We start from the raw sequence: 20,767 nt of genomic DNA on the forward strand, positions 1-20,767 counted from the left end.
TGAATGTGATATCAAAGTCGGAGCAGATAGTAGTTTCATAATAAGTTCTGATTTCCCAAGGAAGATCAATGCATATTTAGAACAAAATAATAGTACTAAAGAAGCTGCTTTGTCTAAAAAGACCACTACAAGGGCCAGAAGCATTGGACAGAGGACACACGGCCTGAAAAGGAGAACGGAACACAAATGTCCAAGAAAGTAAACAGTATAGTGAAGTGACTTCTCATAGAAACAGCTACAGATAAATGTGGATATATACACTGGCCTTGTGGTGAAGAAATTATTTAATGAAGCACATTACAAAACCAAAAACATTTAAAAACAACCTGTGATGTCTGTGAGACTGGCAATGAATAAGGATTATTAATAAATTGTAGAACACCATGAAAATATGTAGGTGATGCGGAGACATGATCACTTATGAATAATAAACGGAAAATCCAAATGTTTTTGCCAAAACAAACAAACAAAAAAACAGTCCACAAACAAAGCACTTTATTTGTAGGTGGTCTTGGTGTTTATTAATGTCTAACCACATGGCTAGTTCCATCTTCCCTCCCCCTTTCTGATTCCAAGTTCTGGCAATATGTCTTTGAAATCCAGGCTCTCAGAAGATGTTATCATTTCGTTTTCAAAACCTTTGTTCTATCAGTGTAGTTGTGGGGCTGTAACACTACAAAGTGTTGAAAATAGAACGTTAAAATCTATGAATACAAGGACACAGCTTTATTAAGCTGCATCAAAGAAACAAAGCTAAAGTAACCCCCAAATCTACATGAAGTTGCAAAAGGAAATCTCTGGATATACAGTTGACCATGACAGGGACCAAAAAAAAAACCTATATAAAAACCTAGGTTTTTGTTTTAAAGCCTAGGACCTATGGTCACAACATTCCAGTTCAATCCTTTGAGACCAGGAAACCACTCATCAGTTGTGGGAAGACCCTGGATACAGCTGCTCAAGAAAGTACAGAGAGAGGCTGACTTCCCTGATGGAAGTTTATCTGAAACTCAGTTCCTATTCAGTATGGCCTCACAACTTCCATAGAATTCTACTCTGATTTTTTTCCTCTCTGTTTGCCCATCTCCCCTAACAATAGCCAGGCTGGCTTCACAAGGGCCAAATGTAACTCCCAAGGGATAGCAATTTTTTTCTCCCTGACATTTGATGCCAATTCTGCCCAAAGGGATCAAGGATGAGTGCTTGCACCTACCCTCCTCTCCTCACTCTTACCAGGGACAAAGCAGGAGGAGGTGGGAGGGGTCATCACTTCAGCTATCAGCAGCCTTTCCACGTGTCACCAGAAAGGAGAGCTCAGGGTCTGGGGGCCTTGGATCCTGAGTCCTGACTTGGGAGGGTGGGGGGGGGCGTGTGAATTTAAGACCCCAAACAGGATTTCCAACCCAACTCATTTTGGGAATTCTTGATGTGATTCCTCTACAATTCAGTCCCAAGTGCTGGTTTCCATCCTGATCTCCTTGAAGTGTCAGTTGCACAGTTATGAGAATTTTGATATCCTCATGTTCATTTTTGAGTCTTCTCTCTCACCTCCTCCCAAAACTACTTACCTCACCATTTTCCAAAGGTACAATCCGAGAATATTCAGTAACACAAAGTACATCATCATCCCTGGTGATAGGCATATTTGCCTCCCGTCCAAATTGTTCCCAACAGTCTGCTTTAGAATCTAGAAAGAAAATATTTTAATATTTTAAAATGTTATCATTTTGTTGTACATCTCTTAAGAAAATTTATGTTTCTTTAAGAAAATACATAAAAAGAGAAGCATTTTAAAAGTCTAGCCAAAAGCTGAGAATGGAATTTTTACTTTATGAATGAAAATACCAAGCCATGTTAGGCTACTTGATTTTCAGTGGCAACTTTTAGAGATGTGGGGTTAACTCCTCCTTCTCAGTTAGGCAGACTCAGCTTCTAAGGAGAAATCATGGAAAACCCAATACCTTTGTAAGCAAAATTCCTGTCCAGTTCCATTCATTATAGGGTTCAGAGACACTGACAGTCTTCATTTGTGAAGGTAACAGGATCAAAGTAAATAATGAACAATGCAGGATCCAGAAAGATGGAACTGAGTTTCCAGGTCCACATAAAAGGAAAAGGGCGGGAGCTATGCCCAGTTATAGGTACTCCCCAATAGCACCAAGATCTGTTATCATCAAAGGTGTTCCAACCTCGGTTCTGCAGGTGGCGTCCTTGGAATACTGAACACGTACTTGGTAAATGGAGATGTTCTGAGCATAACTTAGGCGGTTAAAATTGACCGGTTCCTAACTAGTCATCCTGAGAGACTAATATTGTAATTACGTAGTCTTGATCTGTTGTAGATAATTAAAGTCTCTCATAACATGGTGGGCGTGATTACTTACGAGCAAAATATTGCCACGGTGAGTAGGTGCTTCCAAAGTCTACAGATCTTTCCAAGATCCAAAGATCAGGGCGAGGAGAATTTGCAAATTTGATTAAAATATAGGCCACGTGGAAGAGCTGATAACACAAAAGAGATACAGTTATTAAAATCACCTCATAGATGTCCACGGCTTTGACCATCTCTACACACTGCTGATTCCCGAGGCAATGCATCTGGCCACATCTGTACCTGGGGACAGCCTCTCAAGCTGATCATATTCAAAACCAAAATCATCATCTTTCTCATCTTTCTTTCTTCACCAACTATACACATTGGTCACCAGCTTTTGAAGGTTTTGGGAACTCCCATGACTTTTTTCCTTTTTTCTTTTTCTTTTTTTTTGGAGCCAGTCTTACTTTGTTGCCTCGGTAGAGTGCCATGGCATCATAACTCAGCAATCTCAAACCCTCAGACTCAAGAGATTCTATTGCCTCAGTCTCCAGAGTAGCTAGGACTACAGGTCTCCACCACAGAAACCAGCTATTTTTTAGAAATGAGGTCTCCCTCTGGCTCAGGCTGGTCTCAAACCAGTGACCTCAGGCAATCCACCCACCACCAGGGAGGGCTGGGATTACAGGCATGAGCCATGGCACCTGGCCCCCCCCTGACTTTTCACTCACACTTTGAGAACCACTACTTTCCATCATAGAGATTTAGTCTTTGCTTGAAGAAGCCTCTTTGTTTATGTCTAAACAAGGGAGAATTGCCACATCAATTGCTGAAAACCTTAAGTTCAGCCAGTTCTGTCCCAAACACTTGTCTTTGATCTTGGAAAAAAGTGCCTACGTGGGCTCAGATTAATACTCCTAGGTTGTCTACCAACACTTGTAACATAGATACGACCTCATAAAGAAAACCTAATTAGGAATTGTAAGGTACTCTGAAAACCACAAAGCAATACTTTAAAAGTGGGTATAATAATTTCTAAAAGACATATACCATCATTTTGTAGTGTAGGAATTCATAGGAAACATGAAAACCCCTGTCTGGAAAACAAAATAAGACAACTTTCTGAGTACAGTCATCATTCAAAGCATCCTTAATCTCTTCCACCAAACTCCCCCAAATCTGAGCACACACAACACCCCCCAAGCTAGTAGTTTATGATTTAATGATCACTGTCTTTCAGGTGCCACATTAAATTAAGCATGGCACAAGCATTTAGGCCTTGCAATAACACCTGCAATTTTATTAACCCCACCTTAGAGACAAGCAAAGTGTGACTTAGACAGGTTAAGTAACAAGTCCACACCTTGCAGATAGAAAGATCCTGAACCCATGCGCATTCTACTCACTGAGCATTAGCTATGCCTCAGGACCTAACAGGTACTGAATATTTCACCTGCTTCATCCTAGGGAAAATAAATGGTCGGAGAAGTTCCAAATATCCTTATTTCCAAACATGTTAAAATTCCATTCTAGAGAGCCCCAGAGTGGAGGGCCACATTGTAACATATCTCAGGGGTTATTGGAGTGCATTGATTTTCCAAAGTTGTATTTTCCGCTACTGAAAATCCATGTTAACCGAGTAGCCTCAGTGGCGCAGAAGGGAGCCTCTTTGTTTAGTTTCAACTTACTCCTAGGTAACTTGCAATCTCTTTGAAACATGGCAGTTAAAAATCTCAACTCTAAGAAATTGGCCTGGGAGAATATTTTATGAGGAGGACCCCCCTCTCTCCGGGTAATTGAAGCAACACCAAAAATATATTCCTGGGATCTGATCAAACTAAAAAGCTTCTGCACAGCCAAGAACACAGTAAGTAAAGCAAGCAGACAGCCCTCAGAATGGGAGAAGATATTTGCAGGTTATGTATCTGACACAAGTTTGATAACTAGGATCCACAGAGAACTCAAACTAATTAATAAGAAAAGAACAAGTGATCCCATTTCCTTGTGGGCAAGAGACTTGAACAGAAGCTTCTCTGAAGAAGAGAGGCACATGGCCTACAGACATCTGAAAAAATGCTCACCATCTTTAATCATCAGAGAAATGCAAATCAACACCACTTTGAGATATCATCTAACTCCAGTAAGAACAGCCCATATCACAAAATCACAAAATTACAGATGTTGGAGTGGATGTAGAGAAAAGGGAACACTTCTGCATTGCTGGTGGGAATGCAAACTACTATGTTCCTTTTGGAAAAAAGTTTGGAGAACACTTAGGGAACTAAAAGTAGACCTGCTGTTTAATCCTGCAATTCCTCTGCTAGGTATATATCCAGATGGCCAAAAACCATTTTATAACAAACGATTTGCACTAGAATGTTTAATGCAGCCCAATTCATAATTGCCAAGTCATGGAATAAGCCCAAGTGCCCATTGACCCATGAATGGATTAATAAATTGTGCTATGCGCACACCATGGAATGTTATGCAGCCATACAAAAGATAGAGACTTTACTTCTTTTTTGTTTACCCGGATGGAGCTGGAACATATTCTTCTTAGTAAAGTATCTCAAGAATGGAAGAAAAAGTATCCAATGTGCTCAACACTATTATGAATCTAATATATAATCACCCACACTTTCATACAAATGAGAAAAAAAACTATAGCCCAGAATGAAGGAGAGAAGGGGGGGAGGCCAGTTGGAGGGAGGGTAATCAGTAGGACCTCACCTATGCTGTGTATTGCAAGGGTACATGTCAAATCTATTAAGAGTAGAGTATAAATATCTCAACACAACAATTAAGTAAGTGAGGTGAAGGCTATGTTAACCAGTTTGATGTAAGCATTCCAAATTGCATATAAAATCAGCACATTGTACCCCATAAATGCATTAATGTACACAGTAATGATTTAATTAAGAAAAAAAACCTCAACTCTAATAGCAAGTGGGGACATGCCATTGTGTTAATGTGCCCTTCTGGCCTAATATAAGAAGCTCCTGATCCCATCAACTCCCCTGCCAGCACCAAGCAGATAGGACACTCCACTTTTAAATGTTTCCCTCCCATTTTGTCCTAGGAATCATTTCTAAGGTTCCCCGATGTATGTTTATATGCTCTAAATATTTGCAGAGATGTGGATTTCTCTTTTTCTGATTTCATTTGCACTGAGAAACTAGTTGTGTTCCTGATCACTTTTTTTTTGAGACAGAGCCTCAAGCTGTCACCCTGGGTAGAGTGCTGTGGCATCACAGCTCACAGCAACCTCCAACTCCCAGGCTTAAGCAATTCTCTTGCCTCAGCCTCCCAAGTAGCTGGGACTAGAGGTGTCCAGCACAATGCCCAGCTATTTTTTGGTTGTAGTTGTCATTTTTGTTTGGCAGGCCCAGGCTGGATTCAAACCCGCCAGCTCTGGTGTATGTGGCTGGCGCCTTAGCCACCTGAGCCACAGGGACTGAGCCCTGATCACCACTTCTGCTACATAACCTGTGGCAACTCTCATCGAAGCTCAGGTCCTGCCGCAAATCTCCCCTCAGCTTTGCACATTCAGTGTTGCTGCAAGGCAGAGTGAGTGGTCTCCTAAGTCTGCTTACAGCCCAGTTCAGGGATATTAACCCTCCAAGGAGGGATTTATTCTCTTTTTCTTGATAATTTAAAATTACATGCTTTTTAAAATGGCTGCTTCTGTTAAATTCCTTTTTTATTATCAGTTACTTATGTTAATTCTTTGACCACTGAAATTGCTTCAAAGCACCCGTGAGTGATGCTTAAGATTTACTGATATAAACCAGGGCCCTTCATAAAACTCTAAGCACCAAGCTATGCAGTGTCCGGCAAGCCATGCAGGCAAAGTCGCGCATTTGCAAAGCAATTATATTTGGGAGTCAGAGACAAGAAAGGAAAATGATGGAGAAGCACTGAGTTGCGTCTTCTCTCCATGTGGCCTTGTAATAAGCCAAAGATGCCTTCGCTGTTGTTGATGATTGCTTATGAAAAGATACAAAGTAGCCTCTTAATGCTTTAATAAAACAGATAATAATCATACAAGACAGAGTGTGAGGCACTTTGACATCAAAAGACTTCACAGTTGAGTAGGCAAGACGAAAAGGTACGGTCTGATCTCTTTCTCTCCCCGGTGCTCTGAAGCCTCTGAAATTAAAGCTTGCTACAGCCTGTCCTCGGTTCACTTCAGGACCTTCCTGGATTGACTGCATGAATTAAGAACAGCTGTTCCACACTTGCCACGAATGAATAAATGAATGAATGGATAAAAATTAAAGCCATGGAGCTGCTACTACTTTCAAGAGGCCAGTGCCAGTTGGCAAATACAGAGACAAAGGTGAGCCCCAGAGTGGTCCCACCCTGGTGCCTGAGCTAAATGGCAGCAAATTCACCTCCCCTAGGAGGGATCTCTGCCCTGTGTTACTCCAAGTACATCACTTAACCACTGTGAAATCTTTTTTTTTTTTTTGAGACAGAGCCTCAAGCTGTCCCCCTGGGTAGAATGCCGTGGCATCACAGCTCACAGCAACCTCCAACTCCTGGGCTCAAGAGAGTCTCCTGCCTCTGCCTCCTAAGTAGCTGGGACTACAGGTACCCGCCACAATGCCCGGCTATTTTTTGGTTGCAGCCGTCATTGTTGTTTGGTGGGCCAGGCTGGATTCGAACCCGCCACCTTAGGTGTATGTGGCTGGTGCCTTAGCCACTTGAGCCACAGGCGCCGAGCCACCACTCTGAAATCTTATTTACTTGCCCATACAACAATAACATAAGATGATCACAAAAGTTACTTGTTAAAAGAACAGTAATATCTACTTCATACAAATGTTGCGATCTCCTTCTGAAAGAGCAGCCCTGTCATGCACTGTGGTATACTGTTTTCACCTGTCATGCCTCCTAGTCTTAATCTAAGTCTTTGGGTCTTAATCACTCCTGTATCCACAGAGTAAGAACCTAATACACATTGTTGAATTGAAATGAAATTAATAAATGGGAATGTGAAAGTATCACGCAAATGTATTTAAAATCATATCCAAACTCTGCTTCTAAATCAATTAAATATACACCCTGCCCCCCCAAACTGCTAAGTGTATAATAAGAGTGAACAGGCTCGGCGCCTGTGGCTCAAGTGGCTAAGGTACCAGCCACATACACCTAAGGTGGCAGGTTCGAATCCAGCCCAGACCTGCCAAACAACAACGATGGCTGCAACCAAAAAATAGCCGGGTGTTGTAGTGGGCGCCTGTGGTCCCAGATACTTGGGAGGCAGAGACAGGAGACTTGTTTGAGCCCAGGAGTTGGAGGTTGCTGTGAGCTGTGAAGACATGGCACTCTACCCAGGGGGATAGCTTGAGGCTCTGTCTCAAAAAAAAAAAAAGAAAAAATAAGAGTGAACAAATCTGTCAATAGCTGTACAATTGAATAAACATATTGTTCCACAAAGCAGCATTTTTCAATTGCTTTTCCTAACTTTTTATTTTGAATAAGTTACAAACCCACAGGAAAGCTCAAAGAACAGTAGGATGAATACCATGCACGTTTCACCAAGTGTTAACATTGGCCACATCTGTTTATTCTCTACACACACATAAACACCTTTAACTCTCTGAAAGTAAGTTACGGACATTCTGACGCTTCCCCTCTATATACTTTGGGACAGATTGCCCGCGGACATGCACATTTCTCCTACAGAAATGCACCATTTGCATGCCTAAGGCATTTTACCATATACACCTAAATCTTATTAATACATTGTCCATATTCAAATTTCTCTCTGATGCGCTGAATAATGCCCATTGTATTATTTTTCCATTCTAGGATTCAATCAGAGATTACATACGGCATTTAATTTTCAGGTCCCTTCTGCCGCCTTTAATCTAAAGCAGTGCACCCAGGGGTTTTGTCTTTCCTGACACTGACATTTTGAAGAGCCCAGAATGCTCCACAGTCTAAGTCTTAATGCCACAGAATCTCACAGAATCTCGGAATGTGCACAGTTTGAATTTGTCTGATTATTTTCTCATGATTTGACTTAGGTGGGGCGTTCTTGGTCAGATCAGGACCTGGGTCAGGCATCCTCAAACTACGGCCCGTGGGCCATATGCAGCCCACCTAGGATATTTATCCAGCCCGCCGGGTGTTTTTGCCGCCACTGCATGTCCTGTTTAGCAGCCCCCTTGTCCCGGGGCCCACAGGCCGGCCCTCCGATGGTCTGAGGGACCATGAACCGGCCCCCTGTTTAAAAAGTTTGAGGACCCCTGACCTGGGTTGTGCATGCTTCTCATTATCTCACACCAGGAGGCACCCAATGCCAGGCTGTCCTATTACTGATGATGCCAAGTTCAACCACTTGCTCAAAAAGATGTGACACCAAATTTCCCCATTGTAAGTTACCCTTTTGCCATCACAATTTTATTTTTTGAGACAGAGTTTCACTTTGTTGCCCAAGCTAGAATGCCATAGCATCAGCCTAACTCACAGCAACTTCAAACTCCTGGGCTCGAGCAAGCTTCCCAAGTAGCTAGGACTATGTGTATCTGCCACCATGCCTGCCTCATTTTTCTGTTTTTAGTAGAGAAGCAGTCTCACCCTTGGTCAGGCTGGTCTCAAACTCCTGAGCTCAAGGGATCCTCCTGCCTTGGCCTCACAGAGTGCTAAGATTACAGGGGTGAGCCACTGTGCCCGGCCTTTTCTGCCATTACAATTAATAAGTAACCTTAATGTGGGGGGGAGAGGTCATTTTGAATCATTTATTTTTATTAACTAAATTAGTAAATGTCCCCACTATCCACGTACAAAATACAAATACGAGTTATGAAAAACAAATTCACAAAACATAGAGCCAAGCAATTTACTTTGTGGTTGGTGCCCATTTGAAAAACTTATCCAATGAGCTAATTGTATAGAACATTTTTTTTAATTGAGAAAGAAAGATGTAGATTGGATAAAATTAAACTCCATTTTAGTCACCTGGCTTGAAAAATTTTTACAAAATGAGCTACAGTCCCCATAAGAAAAAATCCAGGTGAGTAGTGAATATACAACTCGGCTGGCCTGAGAAAGGATTCTTTTAATCCTGGTCCAAAGAGCACATCTGCCAAAGGTTCACCAGACACATTTCTTGCTTCTGAGTCTATCATCACCCTGTGCTGGAAAGCCCAGCCCCTGGCACCGCCAGAAAGTCCGTGCTTGCTTTAGTGTAAGGACAACTCTCCACTCCTCTTACTGACTGCCAGAAGCACCTGCTTACCGGGAGGAGCGAGGGTGGGTAGATCCTTCCAGAAACTTAGAGGACAGGACTTAAGAGGTTCCTAGGTCACCTCCCACTCTAGCACTTCTTTCTGAGGGGAAACACACGGCTTGCTGACAAATTCTGGCTCTTACAGGTTTCCTCTATGTTTGTCAAAAACTTTCTCTCATCAGCTCTCCTTCCCCCTAGAGTATCACAGATCTCTACTCTGCATCACACATGACAGCTGGCCCGGGGTTTAAATGTCCACACCCACCCTAGGTTCTTTTCTTTCTTTCTTTCTTTTTTTTTTTTTTGTAGTTTTTGGCTGAAGCCAGGTTTGAACCCGCCAACTCCAGTATATGGAGCCAGCGCCCTACTCCTTTGAGCCACAGGCGCTGCCCCAGCCTGGGTTCTTTTTAAGCAATTCAATTGTAAGATTCAAGGTAGCAGGAGACAAAGATTAGGGTAGGAATTGGAAAGAAGAGGAGAAAGTGTCTCACTGCCAGATTAAAAATAACCACAAGAGCCTCAGAAATAAAATGCCCATCACAATAACTTGGAAACTGACAACCTTAATAAAAGATTGCAAAAAAAAAAAACAGGAAGATGGAGAAACACCTAAACAGGAGAAGGAGAAACACCTAAATCTAGATTTTATACTGATAAATTTTTAACTGGAGAGGAAGAAAGGGGATGGATGACATGTAGCATAATTTTCGGTCCTTGTGGGCTTTTGTTATTGTTGTCGTTATTCCCTAAATAGACTTAAAGTGCAACACTTGAGACAAAATTGTTAAGAACATTGATCTACAACTCTAACAATTTACAAATATGATATGGTAGGGATTATGTAATAAAGCTTAAGCCCACTAGAAACCAGGAACTCTGAGCTCACTTTCCTAACTGAGTCTTGCATTTATCCTACTCTCTGCATCTATTTTTTTTTTAAGTTTCAGGTTAATTTGAGGGTTACAATGTTTGCATTTGTTAGGTATAGTCTCTCTTGTAGTTGTGTCCTGCCCCCAGGAGGTGTCCCATATACCCCCCAACACTGTGCCCATTAACTGGGAGCCCACCCATCCCCCCACCTCTTCTGGTTTCCCCTCCCCCCCAACTTGAATTGAATTGAGCTTTTCTCTTATGTGGGCGTGCGTTAGATGGTCTCCTACCTTCATATTAGTATTGAGTACATTGGATACTTGGTTTTCCATTCATGTGATACTTTACTAAAAAGAATGTGCTACAACTCCATCCAGGTTAGTACAAAAGATGTAAAGTCTCCATCTCTTTTAGGGATGAATAGTATTCCATGGAACATATATATCAAAGTTTATTAATCCAGTTCTGATTTGATGGGCATTTAGGTTCTTTTCACATATTGGCAACTGTAAATTGAGCTGAGATAAACAATCTAGTGCAAACATCCTTAAGATAAAATGATTTCTTTTTCTTCTGGGTAAATGCCTAGTAATGGGATTGCAAGATCAAATGGGAGGTCCACTTTGAGTTCTTTGAGGATTCTTCATAATTCTTTCCAAAGAGGCTGTATTAGTTTGCAGTCCCACCAACAGTGTAAAAGTGTTCTTTCTCTCCACATCCATGCCAGCATCTGCAGCTTAGGACTTTGTGATGTAGGCTATACTCACTGGAGTTAGGTGATATCTCAGGGAGGTTTTGATTTGCATTTCTCTGATGATTAGGGAAGATGAGCATTTTTTCATATGGTTGTTAGCCAGTCATCTGTCTTCTTCAGAGAAGGTGCTGGTCATGTCTCTTGCCCAGTGATAGATGGGATTGTTTGCTCTTTTTTTGTTGATTAATTTGAGTTCTCTGTGGATTCTACTTATTAATCTTTTGTAGATTCATAACATATAAATAGCTTTTCTCATTCAGAAGGTTGTCTTGCTTTAATTGTTGTGTCCTTAGCTGTGCAGAAGCGTTTCAGTTTAATTAAGTCCATTTGTTTATTTTTGTTGTTGTTGTGATTGCCTCTGAAGTCCTCTTCATAAAATCTTTCCCCAAGCTAACATCTGTAAGAGTTTTTCCCACATTTTCTTATAAGATTTTTTATTTTATTTTTTGAGACAGTTTCACTATGTCACCCTCAGTAGAGTGCCATGGCATCACAGCAACCTCAAACTCTTGGGCTTAAGAGATTCTCTTGCCTCAACCTCCTAAGTAGCTGGGACTACAGACACCTTCCACAATGCTTGGCTATTTTTTTGTTGCAGTTGTCATTGTTAGTTAGCTGGCACAGACCAGGTTTGAACCTGCCAGCCTTGGTGCATGTGGCTGGTGCCAAGCCTTCTTACAGGATTTGTATCATTTCGTGTCTTTTTTTTTTTAATTAAGACAGAGTCTCACTTTGTTACCCTCAATAGGGTGCTGTGCTGTCATAGCTCACAACAACCTCTAACTCTTGGGCTCAAATGATTCTCTTGCCTCAGCCTCCCTAGTAGCTGGGACTACATGTACCGGCCACAACACTCAGCTATTTTTTGTTGTTGTTTAGCAGGACTCGGGCAGGTTCAAAGCCACCAGCCCTGGAGCATGTGGCTGGCTCCCTAACTACTGAGCTGTAGGCGCCCAGCCTATCATTTCATGTTTTAGATTTAAGTCTTTTATCCATCTTAAGTCAATTTTTAAAAGTGGTGAAGGGTGCAGATCCAGTTTCAATCTTTTACAAATGGTTCCAGCACCATTTGGGGAATTTTATTTGTCTAGGACCTGGTTCTCTTTGCAAAACCCAACTTTTTCTCATTCACACTTTTCCACTAATTGATAAAGAAATTAGGTATGACATTTGATTCATTCAAACAAGCTGATAAGTAGCCTAAGAATTTGTCTGACAACCTGTAGAGAGTACTGGAAATTATATACTCCTGCTCTTCTAAGAGGCAAAAGGACTTACCTAACTCCACTTTATACCAACAACCAAGTTACCTAAATCCTCCTGGAATCTACTTACATTTTTTGGACTTAACCCTCAAAAATGTATTCATTTTTCTAAGTGGTCTATACCATAGTAGGTTTCAACAAAATATTTCTCGGTGCTGATAATTTGTTCTAGGTCAGATTCGCACGATGTTATCATTTTCATAAGTCCACACCCTCCATCTTGGCCAATATGTTTCTATCTAAAAAGTATTAGCTTTTCTGGTCCTTTCCTGCCTGTAACTCTCATGTCTGTTCCTTTCTCACGCTATGGAATCCTTCTTCAGGCTCAGCAGCCCCGGTTAACTCAGAGTTTTACACAAGGCTAAAATTAACCTTTCCACTGTTTTTCCAAAGTCCTTACTAATAGTAGGACACTTCAGAAACTTTCTGGACTACAGCATGCTTAAGGGCATAATGAAGATCACTTAAATTAAATGGGCTCAGCATATGTTTTTTATTAGTCGGAATATTCATTTTGAGTTGGAGTGTCATTTCCAATCAGTTGGGCTACAGATTAAATATTCTTCTCGGGACTTACCCTTTGACCAAAAGCTGTCTTGATTTTCCGAACACTAAATCCCTTCACGTGGTAGGTATTTTTCAAGGGGGCACACTCTGGCATGTTTGGAAAACTGGAGGAGACATTTTATTGCTTGTCACAAGGACAAACCCAAACAAGGTAAGAAACTGTACCTCTGCAAGAGGCCCCGACCTGCATACAGCCCGGGTCCAGGATTAGGGCGCTGTTTTCTGGGTGCATGGAGTCCAGCACAGGGGAGTTTTGGCAGCTGTCCAGAGCATGCCTAGAGAGGGGGCCGTGGTGGAGGTGTTTGTCTGTGATTTGTTTGACTTCCAAGGATCTTAATACCCTTTCCACCACACGCATCTTTCTGGAAACAGAATGCAGCTCCCACTATAGAAGCAGAATAGCCAACTTTTCCAGCTACAGCAGCCTGGATGCAAGGCCCAGCTCAGTGAACTGGATGTCTCCTTCTAAGACTCTGCATCTAGAGTAAGTCATACAAAAAGGCAGAGACATGAACAATTCTTTCTGGAAGCAGCCGACATGGCAGGACCCAGGTACAGTGGCTGATCTCAACAGTGTCCCAAGTCAGGGTCGACATGGGCTCCAAGCACAGCTGTGGCCTCGCAGACGGCCCCTGGGCCTTATGTCACTGAGGTTCTGACTGCTCAGCCTCTTTCATTTTTGCTGGATTCCTCAGCTCCATTCTTCCCCACCCCACCCCTGCTCCTCTCTCCCTGGAAAGTTACTTTTTCCCTTTCACTGGTAAAGTCAGTACCACAGAAAGCAAGCCCTTCCCTTCTTTTCCCACATCCCTGAGCATGTTGGCCCCTCCACATCCATCTTCTCCATCCCTGGGGACCAAGGGACGGAGGAGCCTCTGCCTGTCAAAAGCTGGCGGCTCCCTCGGTGAACCCACTCCCCACTCTCTGTTGGATCCATCCATCAGCCTTCAGCTGTCTCTCCCACCCCAAAAAGAAGAGAAAACACCTCTCCTTCCATCCAAACCCTCTCCCAGCCCCGCCCCGCCTCCCTTCCCTCCTCACAGCCACACTTCAGGGCACTGGCCCCAGCCCTTCTCTCAGAGTCAGGTCCCAGCCCAGGCTCACCACTCTCCACACTTCTCCATTTCCACTGGACACCACCGACTGTCCCACCTGGGGGTGCTTCGCTCCCACTTCAACTCAGTCCGACCTGACTGGCGCTGGGCCTCCCCTCTGGTTTTATGCTCCGTGGAGCACTGTGCTTCCTCTTTACGACACTCCTCCCTAGAATAATGAAGTACATGTCCGTGCCCAGAGGCCACACGGCCTTGTGAGTACAGGGCATGCTCAATGCTCCTGCCTGCCCTTTGCCCTGGGGAGGGCAATGCTATAAGTCGGCCCAAACCCTAAAGATTGCATTTGCTTGGCATAAGACAGGAAGAACATTCAGAGTCACTCTCACTGTGATGAAAAGGCACACGGTCAGGTGAACCCTGGGATCTGGACATCAGAACTCCACTTAAGGTCCAAATGCTCCCGCTTACATGATCTGGCTGTCACGGGGGCCCCTAGCCCACATGCATCCTTCACAGCGAGATGCATGTGTGGGAAAGAGTGATGCGGGGCGGGGGGGAATGTGAGGCCAGGGGTGTGAGGGTTACCAAGGAATGAGGTGAAGACAGAAGATCAAGATGGAGAACTGGGTCTATAACCCACTCAGCACTGATTAGGAGTCAGGTGATCATGGGTGGGTGGACATGAACTTCCCTGAAATCCAGCTCTGGGGTCTCACTGTTGGAAACCAGGACAGTGATTAAAGCCTACCCCACCAGACTACTGAGGAACAACAGGTACCAGGGAAATGGGCAGGGAGGCCAGACAGATCCACCAGGAAGTGGGCAGGGCACCCAGACAGATCAGATCCACCAGGAAGTGGGCAGGGTGGCCAGACAGATCCACCAGGAAGTGGGCAGGGCGGCCAGACAGATCCACCATGGAAAGTGTGGCTTAAACAGAGATAGTGGAGTCAGTGGCTTTGGCTAATCAGTCCAGGCACCACCCTGCCCACAAGAACAGCAGGGGACTAACAGGAGAAAAACATTTTCCATGCCAGCAAGAACCATCCCACTAAAAGCAATCCAGGTGCATTTTCCATGCCAGCAAGAACCATCCCACTGAAAGCAATCCAGGTGCTTCTCAGGGTAAACAGTGGTGAGCAGCCAGGCATTCTGGAATGAGGGTCTGGAGTAGAAAATGAGGGGGCACCATAGCTCCCCCTTCCCAGCCTCCACACAGTGCCTGTCCCTACCCCGATTCCTTGGACACATCTCAGCCCCCTCCCTTAGTCTCTCATTCCTTTGTCTTCCTTCTCGAAGGCCGTCCTCAATCCTAGGAGCCTTCTTTACTCCCCATATTCCAAAAGCCTCACGGAGAGGAGAGGATTTTCCCCTAAAATCAGTGTTGATTATACCATCCCATCTCACAAATGCAGAATATTAAATCTATCACAGCTGCACAGAAGACCAGATGAGTGTTTAAGGTCCAGCTTAAGTGATACCTTAAAATGAGAGTTTTTATTTGTAACCTTTTTATTGGAAGCAGTGTGATTTCAGTTCTAAGTATCTGATACAACTTTGGGCACATAACCTCAATTATACCTGTATATGATTTCCCCCAAGGCAAAATACCTTAAGTAATCTAATAATCAAATTGGAAAACCATGATCAGCATCACTAATGACCATACAAATACCAGCCCTGTGTGAAGTCAAAAGCAAAAAGTGGATGAATGTCCAGCAATATGGATGGGCCTCCTTAACATAAAGTGCAGGAAAAGGGCACACGTGGAACTGGAAGGGAGAGCACATTTGTTCAATTGAAAACCACACACCCAAACAGCGCTTCGTATTTTACAGGTACCGCATCATCGCGGCTGAGAGTGCAGAATCCGGACCCAGAACATCCAACTCCAGAGACCTCATAAGAGATTAAGCTGTGAGATTCACTCAATCTCTTTGTGCCCTGGTACCCCTATCCCTTATATAAAGGAATAGCAGTAGTACTTAAGGATAGAGTTTGTGAACAGGTCCAGAAAAAGCATCCCTCTTCCCTGTCCTGTTCTGAACCAACTGAGAAATAAGACAAGGAGAAGGGCAGATGGGGCACAATACTCCCTTTGTTTTTGGTGATGCTAGTACCAGAGGACTCAGGCTATCACTGCCGATGGTGGGTACAGATTAGATTCCTGGCGGTCACGCGGCCCTAGGGGCTCTGACAGGTACAGCAGATAAGAGTGACCACCATTGGCTGGACTGCTCCCAAGGCGAGCTGGGCACATCCAGCCCGGGATTCCACACTCACCATCCAAGAGAAGAGGGAAGAGAGAGACCAGGAGCGTGCCCAGGGGACAGAGACTCAAACAGGGACATCAGTGCTGGCCTGAGGACAGTCAATGCCTGTGGAGCTCTTGGCACGGAGCCCAACACACAGTGGGTGCTCCGCCTGCTCAAGTGAGTGCTCCTCAAGGGACAGATGTGGTTCTGGGTAAGTAGCAAACATTAGCGCAGAGGCTTAAGACGGAAGGGAACAGGAGTGGGCATCTCAGATGAAGGGGGAAATTATACAAACCCAGAGAGGGGCATAGTTCCTAACATGCTGTGAACTGAGCAGTCTGATTAGTTCATCTCCTTAGCGGGGGCAGGAAGCCCGATCGCTAGGATTCTTTAACAATTTTCTCGTAAGGAGACGTAACCATACAAAACTAAATGGAACAAAATATATACATCGCCTTGTGTCCTGGTCAAATGACTCACCAAAAATCCCAGCAAACCTTTAGAAATGTCCCGGCCAGCCTTTTGTTCAGGGTGGAGGGCAGATGATGTGACTGGGGCTGGGGACAAGCCTTATAAATGCAATTGCCAGCAGGCACAGGCAGCCTGGGACGAATGTGTCTCCTTCTTGTGACTCTAGCAGGCAGCAATGGAGATTTTTTTTTTTTTAACTTATTCCTGCTGCCTCACTTGTAAAGAGAGAGGACAGCTTCCACATGAATTGCAATCAATTGCTGGTACCCAGGGAGCAAATCCACCCCAAATTTGGAAAAACTTTCCAAGCTTTAGAATATCCGTCTGAGTGGCTTGATCCTTCTCCAGATGCCGAGGGCCCTGCCTTGTTCCTCTATGACCTTGGAGCCTTCCGGCTTCTTTTCTTCCCACTGTTCCATCCAGGCTGGCAAGACCTGTCCATAAGCCAAGTCCAGGATTGGTCACTTCTTGAAACTCTGGGCACAGCGGCCCAAAGGTCTAAATATGGCCGCATGGGGCTATTTTATCATTGTTGTTTGGTCAGAATTTCAGCGTCTGTTCATGGAGTTCTGAAAGGAAACCTACTGTTTTTCTGCTCATCACACCACATGTGTGTGGACGGTGGACTCTGCTCTTTACCGTCCTCATGCAGGGACACAAACAGGAGGCTGGACTGAGCGGAACATCACAGAGGCAGAGGGAAGGGAACCGAGGCAGGTCGCACGGTCAGAGTTCCCTGAGCCTGGAGAAAGACCTGGAAGTCCTGGTGAGCCTGATGACGTCCCCGCATACCGTTTGAACCTACTATCCATGCCAAGTTGGAAATCAATGGTGGTAGATGCTGCGATTTCAGAGGTGTTGGGGTCTCTCTTTTGTTCACCCACACTCCCCACCCGAGAAAAGGCACACTGCTCCCCAACAAGACGCTAAGCAAGGGGGAAATAATGATGCCTCCCCTCCCCCAGACCTAAGTGTGCATTAGAAGCAACTGGGGAGTGAGTTACAATGCAGTTTCCCAGACCATAATTCTGGAAATTTGGTAGAAATTCAGGAAATTCAAATTCAGAAGGTCTACAGGAAATACTGATGATCAGTACTCATGACTTTGACTAGTGATCAAGTAATCCTGAGCACAGTTGGCTAGGAGGAATGACCACCAATTCCCATTTGCCTGAAACTGTCTTCTTTTTAGCAGAGAAAATCTGCATCACAGAAAACCCCTCAAGCTCAGCAAACTGGGACAACTGGTTGCCCTGTGACTAGGGTCCAATAAACTATTTAGTTTGAAAGACAAGTGGAAAATATTCTTCTTTGCAAAACCTTCCCCAAATTTCTCAAGCAAAGGTACTACTTCCCTCCATGGTAGTTATATTTATCGGGGTATCACTACCTATTTCCAAATCTTTAATCATGCATTTGATTCCCCAAGAAGAATGCAAAACCCAAGAAGCCAAATGCTGCCCCCCAAGCTAGACACCCAGGGCACCCCTGTTTTTTTCCATGGGCTGCAGCTTGGAGTAACTGGACAGGGGGCTGGAGTGGCAAGTTAGAAGAGAAAAAGGCAGCACCTACAGGAAGGATTAGTCCAGCAGAATTGTTAAAATAATAGCCACAAGGAAAAGGAAGAGGGCGACCAGCATTCGTTGAGGATTTAATACGTGCCCAGACCTAATGCTCACATGTTCTGTACAAAACCCTCAGTGGGCCACGGGTACAATTATTATCTCCTATAGATGCAGAAACGAAAGTCTGGAGAAGATGTACGGCATGCCTGTGGTCACACAGGGAGTAGGTAACAAAGCAAGGACTTAGGCCCGCATCTCCTCATTCCGAAGCCTGTGCTCTTAAGCAATTGACTGTCGTAGTAGCTGCAACAGCGACAGGGTCAGACAGAGCCAAAGCAGGGGCGCTGGAAACCTGCTCTCCCTACAGGTCCCTTCTTCAAGAAGCCTTTCCTCCCTGGTGGCTCTGCCAACACAGCAAGTTGCTGCACAGCCTGACTTTTCAGCCCCAGTGTGAACCATGCCCAAGAAAGACAATTTCATTTTCCTGATCAAACAGGAGAAATACAAGATTTGCCTGCATGTGAGAAGTTTTGCCCCTTCTCTGAGTCTGTGTGTCCCTGAAATGACTGCTCTCAAGGCTATTTGGGAGGCTTCGGTCACTCTTCCTCCGGGATCTCACCCTCCTGCCCGATGCCCATCCTGCTGGCAGCCCAAGCCCTCACCTCAGCCCTTCACTTCCCACTGAGCCCTTCCCAGCCCTTACTGCTCAGAGTGTGACCTATGGACCAGCAACCTTGACCTCACAGAAAAGCATCATAGAAATGTAGGATCTATGGCATAGCTGCAACCTCCGAATCAGAATCACCATTTAATAGATGGTTTAGATGCAAATTAAAGCTCAGGAATTGCTGGCTCAGCCGATAACACACATCCTTTATCCCATCCGGAGCACACCGCCCGAGCTGCTCTATCTCCTATGGAAGGCCGATCTCATGTGGATCCCAAGTCAATGTATTCCCTCTCCTGAGGACATTAGCCTTTTAATAGTTTCTCCTGCGACTACTCTTTGCCAACAGCCGCTAAGCCAGCTCTATAGAAAGCTGCTTCTCCTGCCAGCGGAGTGTATGTCTTCCCCGTGCCATGACTATACACCAATTTAGGGGATAGTCAAAGAACAAAATACTTGTGCGGGTCTATCTGCAATCAGATAGCACATCAAGCAAGAAATTTCTGTACAGAACCTACTTTATTAAGACCCAACTACCCTCCAAAGCAAGCAAGAGCTCTTAACAAGAGGAGAAATTACAGCTGGGAAGAGGTACAATGTGGGCGGGAGGGTTGTTTTAAAAGAATGCCTCCAGACGTTCTGTGTCATGTTATAAATGCTTAGGCGGAATCTCTATATATTTAGAAATTAAACCCACTCTCAGCTATCAACACACATATCATTAACCTACTGTCACTGGAAACATTTCAGAGCAAAAAAAGAAAAATCTCTGGGAATGTAGAACCTCCGTGAGTTGACCACCCAGGGGACTGTAACAGACTGGCCAGCATACGGAGGTGGTCAGCATAAGGAATTAGGCCTGCTGTACTGAAACGTACATGTGGTGCATGTCCAGTGTATGGAAATTAGGTCAACTTACGGAGTGATCAGCGTAGGGAGGTGGTCAACTATGGGGGTTCTACTGTAGTAGAATAACTCACAAGGTCTTATAATTTAAAGGATATATGTGCTCAATGCAAAAAGGTCCCACCAATTTTTTTTATTAAGTCATATATACATAGATCATGAATACATTTATGCCTTTGTGGGATTCAGTGTGTTGATCATTTGTACAAACTGGATCAATTTTAAAAGGAAACAGCTGAATAAAAGCACGCTCTCTCTCCATTAGGATTATAAAAGGAGAATTATAACCTGGCAGACTCTTCAGAAGGCATTTGGTGCTTGGTCATTCTGCCCAATGTTGTGACAATCCACTCAGAAGAACCAAAATTAAGAAATGAGCCCTAGCCAGGCTTACAAAGCGTGAGTGTTTCCCACAGAATTACACCATGCTTCTCAAAATGACTCAGAAATAATTAACACCATAAAACAAAAAATACTTCTGTCTGAGTATACAAATTTTTCAAGCTTAGGATAATCGTAAAGGTGAAATGTCTTGACAGTTTATTCTAAGTAGAAACAAATGTCTGACTGAAATGAAAACAGTAACTATATTCATCAATATCTTGTTTGTATTCATCTATACTTCATTTTGTTTAAGGAAAAAGGGAGGGACATAGGGCAATGTATAAGCATGTAAAGAAAACAATAATAAAAAGTTACCAAAAATCAAAAACAAAAAAGGAGTAAAATGGAAACTAGAGGTAGAGGTAAAAGGTGAGCCCATCGTGAAGTCTGCAAAGTGAATGCAGGCCGAGGAGCTGTGGCCACGTGCACGGGGAGCCAGACATGGGGCCCTATG

The 20,767-nt window shown here is 44.0% G+C and overlaps 1 protein-coding gene across 1 annotated transcript in view; it reads right to left on the bottom strand.

The window, feature by feature from the left end:
* LAMA3 (laminin subunit alpha 3) overlaps positions 1–20,767 on the bottom strand; it is a 245,007-nt gene that overhangs the window by 180,620 nt on the left and 43,620 nt on the right. Inside the window, exons 3-4 of the mRNA XM_012802016.2 lie at positions 2,385–2,502; positions 1,569–1,687 (exon numbers count right to left, since the gene is read on the bottom strand). Coding sequence (XP_012657470.1) covers positions 1,569–1,687; positions 2,385–2,502 — 237 coding nt within the window. The remainder of the gene's footprint in view (positions 1–1,568; positions 1,688–2,384; positions 2,503–20,767) is intronic.

The sequence above is a fragment of the Otolemur garnettii genome, unplaced genomic scaffold (genome assembly GCF_000181295.1).
Source record: "Otolemur garnettii isolate 467f Iridium unplaced genomic scaffold, OtoGar3 scaffold00012, whole genome shotgun sequence".
NCBI lineage: Eukaryota > Metazoa > Chordata > Mammalia > Primates > Galagidae > Otolemur > Otolemur garnettii.